Genomic DNA, 14,051 nt, shown 5'->3' with positions numbered 1-14,051 from the left:
AACGAATCAATTTCACCACTGAATGAACAAAAATAATTGGTATTCATACGCTCGACATCATCAAGGAGCGACGTCGACATCCATCAAAGGCATAAATAATCCTATCCAACCCTAAGACACCAAAAACGCCAACTATCCCATGCTTCACGAGGGGATCACAGGATACTTGCTGCCATACCCACACTACAGTACGACCTTCCTCGCCTCCCTGGGATGACTCTCATTCGGACAATACGGACACTTGAACCGCGACCCCTTGCTCAGTTTATCCAGCGACTCCTGCGCAATAACATGGCCACACGGCATCATCATGGGCGGATTCGTATCCGTCGACTGTTCCTTTGAGACCGGACATACGAATATGCTATGGAAATGGTACTGGCTGGGCAGCGGAATCTCGACGGGTAATTCATCCTGAGTTGTCCACTCTGTGCGTTTCTCCTTCATGATGGACTGCATCTTCAGCAAGTAAGGGAGGGCGATGGCGCCAGCGGTGGCGGCGATGAAGAGGGGCGAGTCAGCGCTTAAGCCGAGGAGAGAGCAGAATTCACGGTTGAAGGAGTGGGCGACTTCTTCCCAGGCGGAGTCGTTGTAGAAGAGGCGGTAGTAGGGCGAGTCTTTGACGTTTGGCCAAAAGGCCGTTGCACCGAGGAGCTGCTGGATTTCCCGGGCGTAGCGCTTATGGAAGGGGGGGAATTCGCGATGTGCATAGGCCCAGGCGTTCAGGACACCGATGGGGATTTCTGTGTCCATGGTGTCGCTGTGTTGGTTATGGCTGTCGAAGAGACAGATGTACTGGAGACGACAGAGCTCGAATTCGAGATTGCTGCCGCGACCCTCGAGTTCGGCGCTGCGTTGGCGGGCCCACTGTATGGCGGGCTGTAGATTCCTTTGAACGCGCAGCTCGTGTAGTATGTGGTACATTTCGGCAAACTTCTGTTGCAGCTCTTCTGAATTGAAGGTTCCCTCTGCTAGATCCCTCTCCCAGGACTCGCGTATGTGGGGGTTTGGTGTGTTGGGAGTAGGCTCTGGGCGTGGCGGCTGGCGACTGGCTTCTTGTACAAAGGTCGAGGCTACGTCGAATTGACCCTCGCGGAGGAGGTGCATGGCAATGGCACGGTTGATGAGCGAGGGATGCGACGATAGGGCGTCATTTTCGGCAGAGGGGAGGGGCTTGTCTTTGAATTTCTGAGAGGTGCTGTCAGCCATGGAGATAGTGACGGCCAGTGTGAAGGATAAGCATACCTTGTCAAGTGCCTTGCCGTATTTGTTCAAACCCGAGTATATGGGCTTGAGATCTTTCTGTACAGTGTCGAGGGATTGCTTGAAGGGGTCCTGGAGTCTCGCGAGTGTCAAGGGTGCCGTCGCGGGATCTGTCCGGGTGTTGTAGTCAGTATGTGTTGCTGTACAGGAGATGCGAGGGCACTCACCCGCTGCAATCTTAGCACGAGCTGCAGTGAGCATATCAATCGCTTTTTGCACGTGATCTATGCTGGCGGAGAGGTTTGCGCTCTTCTCCAGCAGTTCGACCTGCTCGCGGAGGTCGTCCATGGTGTTGATAGGGCCGGGGTTGGCAAACGATGGCGGTTAAGATGGCCTGTGGGCGTTGGAAGCAATGAATCGGTGGTCGCAATGGAGTGGAGAGGGTTGGTCTGGCCAGAGGGACTCTTCAGTGCTGTCCATGGCCGTTGTGGTGGTTGAGGCATGGGCTGGTGGTGTCGCGCTCGCCGCATGACGTGTGGGGGAGGGAGCAGGGCCGACCTCCGCACGCGCATCCATGGCTCTAATCATCAACTCTCCCCGAAGTAGGAACCGTATGTGTACACCAGCCTCGCTGAGCTTCGGGGTCTTTTGCGATATCCTAATATAAAAAAACTACAGACTGCACGTAGGATCATGCTCACAGGGTCCTCCGACACGTCCTGTGCCCTCTCTTCCACCTCGGCCATCGGCGGGACCTTGCGCCTCCCTTTACCATGACGAGCTCGCACCCGCAGCACCTGGTAGTTCGTCGGCCAAATCACACCTGAAATCGCCCTAAAAAATGGACTTCCCCCTGCCAGTGCCCCCGTCGCGGGTGCACACCGAGAAAGAGCTTCGGAGGCAGATGCCGCCCTTGCAGACGACGTCAATCCACCCCTCGAGCTCAGCACAGTCGCGTCCCCAGCAAGCAGTCTTCAAGTCTCCCATCGCCGACATGCTGCCGGAACAAGCCGCGGTCCGGCCGCCTGCTTCACCTCCGACCCATCAGCGCTTCGTCTTGACCGACTTGGTGGCTGCTCGCTACCTTGAGGAGGACCCTGCCACAACATGCCACGTCCTTGCCCGCCGCCAGAGGATCGAGGGCTACGAGATCTACTTGGTCGAGCAATGGGCCTGCTCCCGCACCCACCCCACTTACCTCATCACCACCTACACGGGTAATCCCGAAGACTCTGTCTTGGCCACCATTATAAGCGTACCCAGTAACGAGGATGAATGGTCCCCCCAAATGCGCCTATACTTCAAGTCTCTCGCCGACTGCTATGCCCGGAGAAAGGAAACGCCCTATGGCACCCTCATGATCACCAATCTCAGCGGATTTCCCTCTTCCCTGACTGTTATTCCCATCCCTGGAGGCGATGTGAAAAAGTACCGCGAAGCCTTTGTTGTGAATGAAAACCTCAAGAGATTAGGATGTTCTGGTCGCCTGGGCATCAAGCTCACGCCCCCTAGTGGTGCTACCCAGGCAAAGTTTCAGCAACTTTATCGCACAAGTGATCGCATTCCATTTAATGCTTCCGTCATTGAGTTGGTCAAACTCTGTCAAATAGCACTTGTTTTGTTTGGAAAGCTCGAGCCAGAGTATGCCGACGGACTGCTCTGCGACTTGACGGAAAAAGCAATCAATGACTGGTGGATAGACTTTGGGTCAGAGTACTATACTGTAGAGCCTCATGATGGCATCCTTGGTCCAACAACCGTCGCTGCCTTATTAGGCATGTTGATGGGCGCTCGTAACAGACTGAGTGCCTGCAATGCTGCAGTAGCAAAAGATGTTTTTGATATTGACGCTACCAAGCGCGGCATTGCACATTTTCAAAAGTCTCATCACTTACCTAGAACTCGCCGTCTCGATCGGCAGACTCTTGAGCAGCTTCGGAGATCCTCTGCAAAAGCAGCGCGTAAAGAAGGTTGGGCTGTCCCGCGAGCATTCAAGTCTACTGTTGCCGAGCTAGGAGGCAAGGGCGGCGAGATGGTCATGGGCATTGTTGGTGCTGGCCAAAAAGATGGCATCGCTGAAGTTGAGACGGTGGATATCGACCAATTCGTTGAGCTAGTCCGAGGTGAGCATGCAAAGTGGCTGTGGCATGGAAAGCCCAAGAAAACAACATCTGGCGACAGCATGTTTGATCGGCTTCCTAGCGGAGAATCACGATCAAGCTCGCCAGACAAGCACGATCAACACGCACCCAAACCCGTTCGTCAAGAATCAACAACAGATCATCAAGGCATAACAAAGCGCGATACTGGCTCCTCGGAAATAAAAAAGGCAGACGTGTTTACTCCAGAGGGCCTGGAGAAGGAGTACTTCAAAGACCCTTCTTCGAAGCGAGCTGCCATCAAAGCCAAGCTAGAGTCTGGCGGTTTTCACCATATCAAAAATGCTGTTGGCCTTCGCACCCACGCCACCAAGCTTTCCCGAGATGAACACGGACGACATGGGCTACATCGCACCAAAAGTGGTAGTGTGCCGCTACAATACACAGATTCTCGCACATCCATTGAGTACGAGAGCCATTCAGACGACCCATATTCAATCACATCACCCCAGAGCATGGCCGGCGAAGAACCCGCCTTTGCCAAAGTCCTCACTGAGACACCAGGTGAATCCGCTACTTCCCTTCATAACCATAGATCAGTCGGTAGCCGTCACGCCTCAGCCTTACGCACTTCGATAGTCGAAAGCGACACATCCGAGCAGCCCGAACAACCCGAACAGCCTCCCACAGTAACAAGTTCCCTCGCCGGCTCCACCTATCACGGCATCGACCTCACCTGCCTCCCCGTCTCCGAAGCAAACATCATCCCCCCTCTCCTCCGCCGCACCCAATCCGGCTCCCAATTCGACCTTGTCCGCCCACCCCGCCACAACGACTGGTGGCCCCGTCACCTCTCTTTTAGCACAGCCGAAGAATCCATCCTCCGCTGGCCCCCCATCAACCCCAGCACCAGCGCTCTCTCTGAAGAAGAAGCCCTAGTAGCCACAGAAGACTTCGACCCCTCTTCCGTCACCGCCCTCACCGCACGCTCCGCCCTCCAAAACATGCACTCCACCCAACTCAAACGCCTCCACCACACCCTCGCTCAGGTCTCGGAAAAAGACCAGGACTGGGTCAATTCACGTCTCGCGGAGATAATTGCCTTGTCGCAATCCGTAGACGCGGATATAGAGACTCTCGAATCGATTTACTACCCGAGACTCGATACGTATCATTCGCTCCGCGAGGATACACATGCTATGGTTACGAACAACCGTGCTTTACTCACCACCAGCCTCCGGGAACTCGAGAATGTGCGGGATAAGCTCGAGTATGAAATTAGTGCCCTAAGGGGCAAAGTCGAGGATGTAGAGGATGTGGTGGCGGAGTTTGAACGGCAGGTCGAGTTTGTCGAGGGGAGGTTGCAGGAGCTTGATGGGGTGTTGGGGGAGAGGGAGGGGTGGTGGGCTTGGGGGTTGAGGGTTTTGACTGGCTTGGGATCGGCGCCTGGGTAAGATTGTGTATATATTTAGAGAAAGAGAGATAGATGGAATTGTTGGCATTAGGGTATCATTACAAGAACTTCGTCTTCATCCACGCCCGTTTCTAAGAAACCGCCTGCCCCTTTTTTTCCCTGACTTCAAGTCCCGGGCTACGTACTGGAATCCCCTGGTACAAACCAGCTACGCTTGCGACCCGGCGTTCCCAGCCGCTTCCAGCATCCGTCGTCGGTGCTCTTCCTCGAGTAAACTCTGCTTGCGCACGTACTCGAGTACGACTTCTTCCTCTGTCTTTTGCTTCGCTGCATTCTCCGCGCGTTCGTGCTCGGCTTGCTCGCTTTCACGCAGTATGCGCTTCATTTCTTCGTCTTCGTCTTCATCAGGAATGTGAGAAGTGCGATCAGTTTTACCTGTCCTCATACTGCCCAAGCGGGTACTTTGGCCATCTACGGGGCTGTCAATGCTACCCACAACACCTGTTTGCTGCTTTGCAAGTTGTGCAAGGTGCGCGGTATGAGCGTAGTCTTCTGGGTAGTTAGCATGAAGATGGGCGAGCTCTTTTGACTCTGCGATGATGCGTTGGTAATCTTCGTCTTGGTCCGTATCATCAGAGTTTGAATCCCATTCTGAGTCGCTGCCGTGCTTGCGGGGCAATTTTGTTTCGAGAAGACTGCGGCGTAATGTCTCTTCGAGCATCTTTTGCTCTTCTTCCGTCACGTCCTTTTTACCGGCTTCCGACATGCTAGCCACCATGGCGCGGTGGATTGCTTCCTCTTCTTCTTGTTGGGTGGGATTAGTGCATGGATCGGTTCGCTCAAGTTCGGCGATTGAGGCGCGGATGGCTGATGCGATCAACTGGTCTTCTTCGGGGTTGCCGCGAGATGCTTCAGCGACAGAGGCTGCGATTGCTCGTTCTAGTTCACGCTGGTCCTCTTCCTCTTCGGCCTTGAGTTGCGCCTCGAGTTCGGCTTGTGTCTGCTCAGGCGGGGCGGTTATCTGACTTCCAGTAGTAGACGTGCCCTGTCGCCGGAGAGCGCGTGTTCTCTCAGCTTCCTGTTGGCGCCAGCTGGGAATTGTAGACCGGATTTCGGGTTCAACATCCTGCCTTCTAGGCGGAACAGGATACTGGCTCAAGAGACTATCTTGCTGAGCCAGATTACTCTGAATAAGAGGCTGACCGCCGGTATCATTGGCATGTGAAGTGAGCCTTGCCGTCCGCTCATTCTTCCGGTCTCTCTTTTGCTGCACGAGTGAATGTAGCGAGTCCATTTGCTCAGCACCAACGTTCCTCTTCTTCTTGATGGTGCCCTTCATACCCTTCCATCTCGCAATGATTTCATCTCGCTCCTTCTGAGAAATTGTTGAGGCTTCCTCATAGCCCTGTGCAATCCGTGCAGCGATGATATAGTTCTGCACATTCTGTCCCTTGTTCTTGACCGCTTCCTGATAAAGGCCCTTCATTGCGTAACCAGGTACTGCCCATGCACCGCCCATTACACGGAATGGCAGGCTCATGATACCCTGACCAACTCCTTTGACGAAGCCGATACCGCCTTCCTTCTTGGCACCTTTGTATGGATCGGTTACGAGACCTGTGATGCCATCGTACAACCCATACCCGAATTCCTGTTTCAACGTCAGCAAAGCCCAAACGAACAATTCCATGTTCTCAGTACCTTTGCAGCTGTGCGCATGCCACTTTGAAAGTCAGTGACCTTGTCAACCTGCCGAACCTCTGCTCCATAAAGTTTCGGTACGTTATGGAGCCCCTTGGCAACGTTCAGTGAAAAGTCCATAGGTGACTTAACCCCAGCACTGATAATGCGTGCCAAACCCTTTCCAGTATCTACAGTAGACTCGATATTCTCCGTTATTCCAGGTCGTTGTCCGCTACTACAAGCGGCGACCGAGCGCGATCCCGCGTTGGAGCCAACACGCTCTCTAGAGCGCGAACGCGAACCTTGAGTAGATTCAGAAAATGCTTGAGACATAAAATCAGATCTATGTGAAGGCGTACCGGGTGAGCCTGGACTTTTGACTGCCGGGTTACTGGCTTGGATCCTTGCCAGCTCGGCAGCGGCATCAGCTGCTGTAGGCGTCGTGTTTCCGCTTCGACTCGGACGTTCAGTCTCAGCTACCACACTTCTTGCCATGCTTCCACTGTCATTCCCATTGCTTTGAGAAGTGGATTCGCCTCCTGCTGCTTTTTGTTTACCCTTCTTAGACCTGCTATCGGGGTGTATGTGCAGAAGTTTAAGGGTCTGGATAGGCATGTCGGCAACACCCATCATCATTGAAGTTGCCGTTCCCATCAAAGCTCCCGCGGCACCAGTAATCGGGTCCCAAGGACCTTCATCCGGAACGTATTCACGAGGACGGAAGCTAGAACTATCAATCAAGGAAACCACCAGATCAAAAAAGGACTTACAGCTTCATCTCGGAGAAATTGATTTCACCTTCTTGAGCCAGTACCGTAGCTGCTACGGCGCTCAACTTGACCTCTGTGCGTTTGACTCTCCATACAGCGGGTTGGCTTGGCTTGACTGCGCATCGCAAGTCATCATAATTGAGCATCTGGTGGAAGGATTGAGCGCCACTCTGAGTTCCATTCTCCTGCTTGATCTTGTCGCAAAGTTCCTGCGCCCGGTCGAGTGTTTCCGGCTTCAGCGCCTCCATGATAGCCGCAGCGAGTTTCTCCGCAGTGAGGTCCTTGTAGGGAATGGGGTCAGGCCCTGCACCGGCACGTGCTACCATGGCTCCCCAAAAGGGCTGGTCTCCAAAAAAGGGTACGACAACTGTAGGTTTTCCAGTAGCAATACCAGCTGCTGTGGTACCAGCACCGCCATGGTGTACAACAGCCGAGACGCGTTTGAATAGCCAATCGTGGGGGCAGTTTCCAAGCATGAACACACCATCAGGCTTTCCAATATCGTCAGCTCCAAGACCACCCCAGCCCTTAGACACTAGTGCTCGTTTTCCAGTAATCTTGACGGCGTCGAAAATCATCTTGGTCATGGCATTTGGGTCATCTACTACGATTGAGCCAAATCCGATATATACAGGAGGCTCTCCTGCATCGAGAAACGATGCAAGATCCGGGTCTGGCGTGTAATTGGAAGCAAGGTTGAGGAAGTAGAAGCCTGCGACCGAGATGTGGTGATTCCAGTCTCTTGGTTTCGGAATCAGTGCTGGTGACCAACAGTACGTAAAGGGAATTCTGAGTCTTGCAAGCATAGCTGGCGCCCAGACAGCGCTGATTGGATCCAAGCGAAGACTATCTTTGCGAAATCTGTTGATGACATCTCCAAGACCTTGCCAGGTCAGGACATCAACCATGATATATGACATGTAGTTCGTAATTGTAGCGTCCGCATTTGTAGACTGGATGTTGGCGAGTGGATGTGGGAATTGTTGTGTAGGTGACCACGGCATGCTGTTTCAAACTCAGTATGTGCACATCATGATCCTGTCGTCAAACCTACGTGAACATCATATGTAGTGGGATCCCTAGCTTTTCAGCGCAATGTATGTGCCCGAAGCTTGGGGGATTCGCAATGATGGCATCGGCAACAAACGGTTTTCGAAGCTGCTCTGGTAGCTGCTCTTCTATGCCCATCCACTCTTCCACTGTTTGCTGGAGAGGATCCACACCAAGACCATTGCCGGTCTCTATGCAGGATCTCCATGTTCCACTCAGAATCTCTGCGATGCCTTTCCTTCTCTTGCCAATGTCACCGCTGCGCAATGTATCAAAGCCTGGCATCAAACCCGGATTCTTCACCATAAAGGCCATGAGCTCAGCCGGGTCACCGCCGATGCTGAAAAACTCGAGTCCATTTTCGGCTACAAATTCCTTGAACGTTGGATGTGTTGCTAATCGTACTCGGTGACCATACGTCTCCTTGAGTACTTTGCCAAGGGCAACAAAGGGCTGAACATCGCCTCGCGACCCCACAACCTGTATGACGAGGTTGAGTGGAGGTGGTGGCTGTTGGCCTGGCGCACCGCCAAGAAACTCTGGAATGTAAGGCGGAGGAGGCTCAGGGTCTTCTTGCGCATGCGTAAGCTGACGTTGGATTTGTGGAAGAATGAGTTGCGAAAGGGTGTGGCTCTTTTGGTCTATTCGAATATTCACACGTCCATCATCCGCTACAACGGCATTTGTTCCCAGCTCTTCGTTTTCGACTTGGCCTGGAAGTTCGCTGTATGCAGGGGGAGGCTCCTCAACGGCTGGTGACGTTATGTTGCTGATGTGTGCATTATCGACGTTTGGCCGCGAGCTTGAAGACTCGCTTCCAACAATGTCAGCATAAACTATGGCTTCCTTTTAAAACTGGCGATACTCACTATGGTTGCTGCGATGGTGGGGCTGTATCGCGAGTAGTAACGTCATTGCCCGGGGCGGGGCCCTTTGAACTTGACATGGCGTAACTACAGGGCTAAGGAAAAGTGTACAATGAGAGAAAGATAAAACAAGAATAATAGGAGAGTAGGAAAGATAAAGAGAGACTGTTGCGATCGGCAATCTCCTGGAACTACGAGAATGAGAAGCCTGTAATGCAGGCAAGGGCGACGCGCATGCGCAATGACACGGGGGTTCGGGGAAATATGGACGTGATTGGCTGTCGGTTTGTCGCAGGGAAAAGCCCACAGTCTCACAGCCACAAACAAGCGGGGCCTTCGTCCAGATGCCTTGATCCTATGGCGCTGCGCCTTCAGGGCCTGCGTATTTCTCGTAAAGCTGCGTATTTTTCGTAAAGCCGCTTATGGAAACAGTCGAAACCTGCGTATTTATCGTAAACCCCCTTTTATGATACATTCAAAACCTGCGTATATCGCGTAAGGCTGTTTGTTGACTCATGTTACAGCCAACAGGCACGAGAAGCTCGCATCCAGTAAAGATGATTGATAGATTACATCCCAGCATTACTTGAAGAACAACATATATGTACAAACACGCCATTTCTAGGTAGGTGTAGACTAAGACACGGGAGCATACGTACTCGAGTCTCAAATGTTGCGCTGAAACTATCATATTACGCAGTGCCGCTAAACTTACAATATTCAGACAGCCGCACAGCACAGATTACCGACAACAAGCGCCAATAAGACTTTTGTGACGAATATTTATAGAAGCGGTACTGCTCACGTGTTTTTGACCACACCAGCCCAGATTCTTGCCTCAATACGTAATAATCATAATAGAATTCGTGCATTTGTCGCGAGCGTGCTTGTGTTTCGTGTGAGCGCCGCAGTAGCAGCAGCTAATCGCTAGACTCTCAGAGCCTTTCTCGCCCAATGTTGATTTTTATTCCGTCACTCCAACTGTCTAGAACTGTTTTCAGTCGCCGAGACAATCATTAAATAAGGCGAGAAAAAAAAGGCAAACAACCCAAAAGAACAAATAGAAGCAACCAAACAGAACTTCATTTGTCATGACTAGGAGTTGTTGGTATGGAAAACTAAGATAGTCGCATATGCTGTTAATGCAGTATTTCTGATCGCTCACGAAGCATTTACTACTTTTTTACTAGTTCCAACTAGCCGTTATCAAGCTTCAGGCTATATGACAACGTCTCCTACCTTTCTCTATCCTTGCCTTAGAACAGCGCTCACACACATATCTGTGGTCCTCCAAAGACTGATGAGCGTTGTCCTACTGCTCGATCTTCTTTGTTTACATGCATTTCCCCTTCACCACATCTCCAATGGCAGAGCAGGGATACACCATACAGTACCTACCACGTATCTGACACGTGAGAATTTCCCGAGATACCACAGGTGTAATCTGTACCGTTGGGAATGTAACAGCATAGCACCAGCATACGGTCCCAGCTTGTTTCTGGAATCTTGTGCATAAAACCAGACATCTTACTTTTTTTTTTCTCTAAACAAGTCAGCCAAAGTCATCCCCCCTAACACTGATAAACGAAAAAGAAGATACCGCATGTTTGTTTCCTTGATTTTCGAAACTGATTTTTCTTGCTTTTGGGACTAGGTCGTCGATAACAATGGCACGATTTAGTCTTCATGCAACGACGGTGGAAATAAGGAGGCTGGTGGCAGTTGTTGAGTGCCGCACTATGACCCCCTTTCCTTTCTTTTTCTATAGTTGTTCTCCGAGGAATATAAAGCAAAGGATACTACACGTCGAATCGAGTATTGCAGATTTATCTCAACCCTGTTCATCCCAGCCTCTTTACCTCGCAGTCAGCTGCTTGGACTCGTTTCTTTTCTTTTCTTGTGAATCTTTGGCTAAAGAGCAGCCGCTTGATATATTCACAATGTTCTCTTCTATTTGCACAAAGGCAGTACTACTATCATGTTTCGTCTCCGCTACAACAGCGCAATCGAATGCCGCTGCGAAGTTAAACAGCTCAAAGGCAACCACTCCACCACCTCAGGATAAAAAAGACGCTCTAGGATCATGGAGTCCGGTCATAGATTTCCCCATCATCCCCGTAGCCGCATACATCGTCCCCGAGTACCCATCCCCCACACGAATGCTCGTCTTCTCCGCCTTCTCTCCCAACTCCTTCGGCGGCCAACGAGGCATCACGCAATTCGCAGAGTACAACCTAGTCAACGGCACCGTCTCTAGACGCGAAGTATCACAAACAAAACACGACATGTTCTGCCCGGGCATAAGCTCCCTCGGCGACGGCCGCCTCGTCGTGAGCGGCGGTGCCAACGCCGAAAAAACCAGCCTGTACCTCCCCTTCAGCAACGAATTCGTCGCGGGCCCCAACATGAACATCCCGCGGGGCTACCACTCGAGCACCATCCTCTCCACCGGCAACATCTTCGCAATCGGCGGCTCCTGGAGCGGCCCCGTGGGCGGCAAAGCCGGCGAACTCTACGACGCAAAGTCAAACTCGTGGAAACTTCTTCCGGGCGCAGCCGTCAAACCAATGCTGACAACCGACCACGAAGGCGTCTACCGCGAAGACAACCACGCCTGGCTTTTCCCCTGGCGCAACGGCTCCGTATTCCAAGCCGGCCCCAGCAAAGCCATGAATTGGTACTACACCGATGGAAAAGGGGACGTCAAGCCCGCCGGCATACGCAATACCGAAAACGACTCAATGTGCGGTGTGAACGTCATGTACGATGTCGGCAAGATCTTCACGGCGGGAGGGGCACAGTACTACTACGAAGCACCCGGTCTGCGCGTTGCGCACATGATAGAAATCGACAAGGTGGGCGCCCAGGCAAAAGTACAGCGACTACCGGATATGAAGCACGCGCGCGTCTTTGCGAATGTGGTTGTGCTGCCTGATGGGAAGATACTGGTGACGGGAGGTCAAGGTGTAGCCGAAGGCTTCACAGACAAGGAGCCCGTTTTTCATCCTGAATTGTTTGATCCGGCGACACGTACATTCACCGAACTGGCTCCGGAGGTCGTGCCGAGAAACTACCATTCTGTCGCGATTTTGCTGCCGGATGGAACGGTGTTTACGGGTGGTGGTGGACTCTGCTGGGACGACGGCTCAGGAAGAGTGTCGGAGCCGTGTCGCAATACTGTTGATCATCCCAACGGCCAGATCTTTACGCCGCCATATCTGACTACCGGTGCACCGAGACCCGTTGTCGAAAAGGTTGCTTCGGCCAAGGTTGCGCCGGGTGGGCGGCTCGAAGTCACGATGAAGGGAAGTGCCAAGGGTGTTTCCTTTTCTCTGATTCGGATTGGAAGCGTCACGCATAGTGTCAATACTGATCAGAGGCGTGTGCCGCTCGAGCCAAAGGTCGATGGTGACAAGATTACACTGCCTATCTTGAACGACCAGGGCGTCATGCTACCGGGCATGTGGTACCTCTTCGCAGTTAGCGAAAAGGGCGTGCCGAGCATTGCAAAGACAATTCATATGCAACAGGTTTGAGTGAGTTGGAAGATTTCGGTTATGTTTCGGCGTTTACGACGAAAATGATTATGAGGGCAATGATGCTGACGTGTAATGAGGCTGATGTATAATGAGTCGATAGTATTTTTTCCTTTGTCGCAACCGTGCGGCAATGTTGTTCGCTTTTTCCATTAATATTTACATTGGAATGACAGCACCTGCTGCTCAATGCATAGAAGCACGAGACGGAGATTGTCATGTACTTAGATACGAGAAACGTCATAGACTCACGATAGTTAATGAATTACAAAGGTCCTCTTTCCATATCCTGCAGTGTATCACGCGCACTGCCAGCCTCCGAGCCCTCATTCAACGCATTCGTCTTCTTCTCGACCACGCTCTTTTCTTTCTTTTCCGCAGCTGGCGCTGGCGGAATCTGCGCAACCCAGAATTTGGGATATTGCCTTTGCACGTTCATCAGAAGCACCGCACTCACCAGCACTATAGTCGAGCTAAGTAGCAACACGGGTAGGTAGTACCACCTCAGAGCCCAGATGTGCGGGTCGACGCAGGGAAGTAGTGCTGTTGCGCCTGCAGGTGGATGGGTTGTTTTTGTAAGATGCATGACGACCAAGGCAATGGCTGTTGCGAGTGAAGCTGCGAGCCATTGGAGACGAGGAAAAGGCTCGGTTTCGAGATCAAACTGGAAAATTGTGGCGATGATGACGCCAGTTAGGCCACTGAAGAAGTGGCCAAAGACCAGAGAACGTGGCTGAGCAAGAGGCACATCAATGGCGCCGTAACAGAGGATTGCTGAAGCACCCTTTTGGAGAATATGGTCAGCTTACAGTACTTTGCGAGTCGTGTCCTTTTGTCCAATTCCATGTTCTAAAATCCATCTCTTCCTCATTGTCTCGTTGCAACCCTAAACCGCACGCGAGAAGATAGCAAAGCATGACTTACAAATGAAGCGATGATGGGTGGTACAGCACGGCTTTTGAAGTAGTCTGTATGCCCAAAAATAGCCAAGATGGTACTGAGTCCGCAAAAAGCGCCGATGAATCCCCACATGCAGACAAGCCATGTGCGGGATGGAGGTAAGGTCTGTGGTCGATACCCGAACCAATGGCTCACGGCTGGCGGGAGACGCGCCAGACCGCGCTGAATAGCACGTTCAGCAGGAACGAGAGGATCCCATATGGGCATCGTGAAGGCGAAAAGTGATTTCACGGCGGCGAAAGCGGAGGCGGTGGCGAGGACGACAACAACAACGACTGAAACACAAGCTCAAACGGCCAGCACCCAGATCCAGAAGCCTGTACGGAAGAGACGTAGCAAGATCCAAGAGAAGTCAGGAAGCAGTAGAGCCAAGCCACGAGGAAGACGCAAGAAAGAAAAGCTTCGCGGAAAGCATGGACGCATTAAAAGACTCTCAGAAAGAGGAACCGTCAGCAATGCACCCCAGATTC

At 52.1% G+C, this 14,051-nt stretch overlaps 6 protein-coding genes across 6 annotated transcripts; 2 read left to right on the top strand and 4 right to left on the bottom strand.

Annotated features, from left to right (window-relative positions):
* Positions 1 to 183: 183 nt before the first annotated feature.
* COCVIDRAFT_27674 (hypothetical protein) lies at positions 184 to 1,551 on the bottom strand (the record flags this gene model as incomplete). The annotated part of the gene is made up of 3 exons (XM_014699989.1): positions 184 to 1,188; positions 1,246 to 1,373; positions 1,431 to 1,551. The coding sequence occupies 3 exons, from the start codon at positions 1,549 to 1,551 to the stop codon at positions 184 to 186; spliced, it is 1,254 nt and encodes a 417-aa protein (XP_014555475.1).
* Positions 1,552 to 1,587: 36 nt separating this feature from the next.
* On the bottom strand, positions 1,588 to 1,839 carry COCVIDRAFT_102421 (hypothetical protein; the record flags this gene model as incomplete). The annotated part of the gene is made up of 1 exon (XM_014699988.1): positions 1,588 to 1,839. A coding segment is annotated over one exon (252 nt), but the record flags the coding sequence as incomplete, so codon positions are not given.
* Positions 1,840 to 2,044: 205 nt separating this feature from the next.
* COCVIDRAFT_17032 (hypothetical protein) lies at positions 2,045 to 4,756 on the top strand (the record flags this gene model as incomplete). Its single annotated transcript, XM_014699926.1, has 1 exon — positions 2,045 to 4,756. One exon carries the CDS (start codon positions 2,045 to 2,047, stop codon positions 4,754 to 4,756), a length of 2,712 nt encoding a protein of 903 aa, XP_014555412.1.
* Positions 4,757 to 4,924: 168 nt separating this feature from the next.
* Positions 4,925 to 9,165, bottom strand: COCVIDRAFT_102436 (glycosyltransferase family 1 protein; the record flags this gene model as incomplete). Its single annotated transcript, XM_014699987.1, has 6 exons — positions 4,925 to 6,367; positions 6,418 to 6,701; positions 6,759 to 7,123; positions 7,170 to 8,174; positions 8,224 to 9,033; positions 9,089 to 9,165. 6 exons carry the CDS (start codon positions 9,163 to 9,165, stop codon positions 4,925 to 4,927), a joined length of 3,984 nt encoding a protein of 1,327 aa, XP_014555473.1.
* Positions 9,166 to 11,025: 1,860 nt separating this feature from the next.
* On the top strand, positions 11,026 to 12,621 carry COCVIDRAFT_102326 (copper radical oxidase; the record flags this gene model as incomplete). The annotated part of the gene is made up of 1 exon (XM_014699986.1): positions 11,026 to 12,621. One exon carries the CDS (start codon positions 11,026 to 11,028, stop codon positions 12,619 to 12,621), a length of 1,596 nt encoding a protein of 531 aa, XP_014555472.1.
* A 265-nt stretch (positions 12,622 to 12,886) lies between these two features.
* Positions 12,887 to 13,788, bottom strand: COCVIDRAFT_102438 (hypothetical protein; the record flags this gene model as incomplete). The annotated part of the gene is made up of 2 exons (XM_014699985.1): positions 12,887 to 13,405; positions 13,546 to 13,788. The coding sequence occupies 2 exons, from the start codon at positions 13,786 to 13,788 to the stop codon at positions 12,887 to 12,889; spliced, it is 762 nt and encodes a 253-aa protein (XP_014555471.1).
* Between the last annotated feature and the right edge of the window lie 263 nt (positions 13,789 to 14,051).

The sequence above is a fragment of the Bipolaris victoriae genome (assembly GCF_000527765.1).
Source record: "Bipolaris victoriae FI3 unplaced genomic scaffold scaffold_55, whole genome shotgun sequence".
In the NCBI taxonomy this organism is placed as follows: domain Eukaryota; kingdom Fungi; phylum Ascomycota; class Dothideomycetes; order Pleosporales; family Pleosporaceae; genus Bipolaris; species Bipolaris victoriae.
The sequence above is the reverse complement of the archived record's forward strand: the minus strand, read 5'-3'. Positions and strand labels throughout refer to the sequence as shown.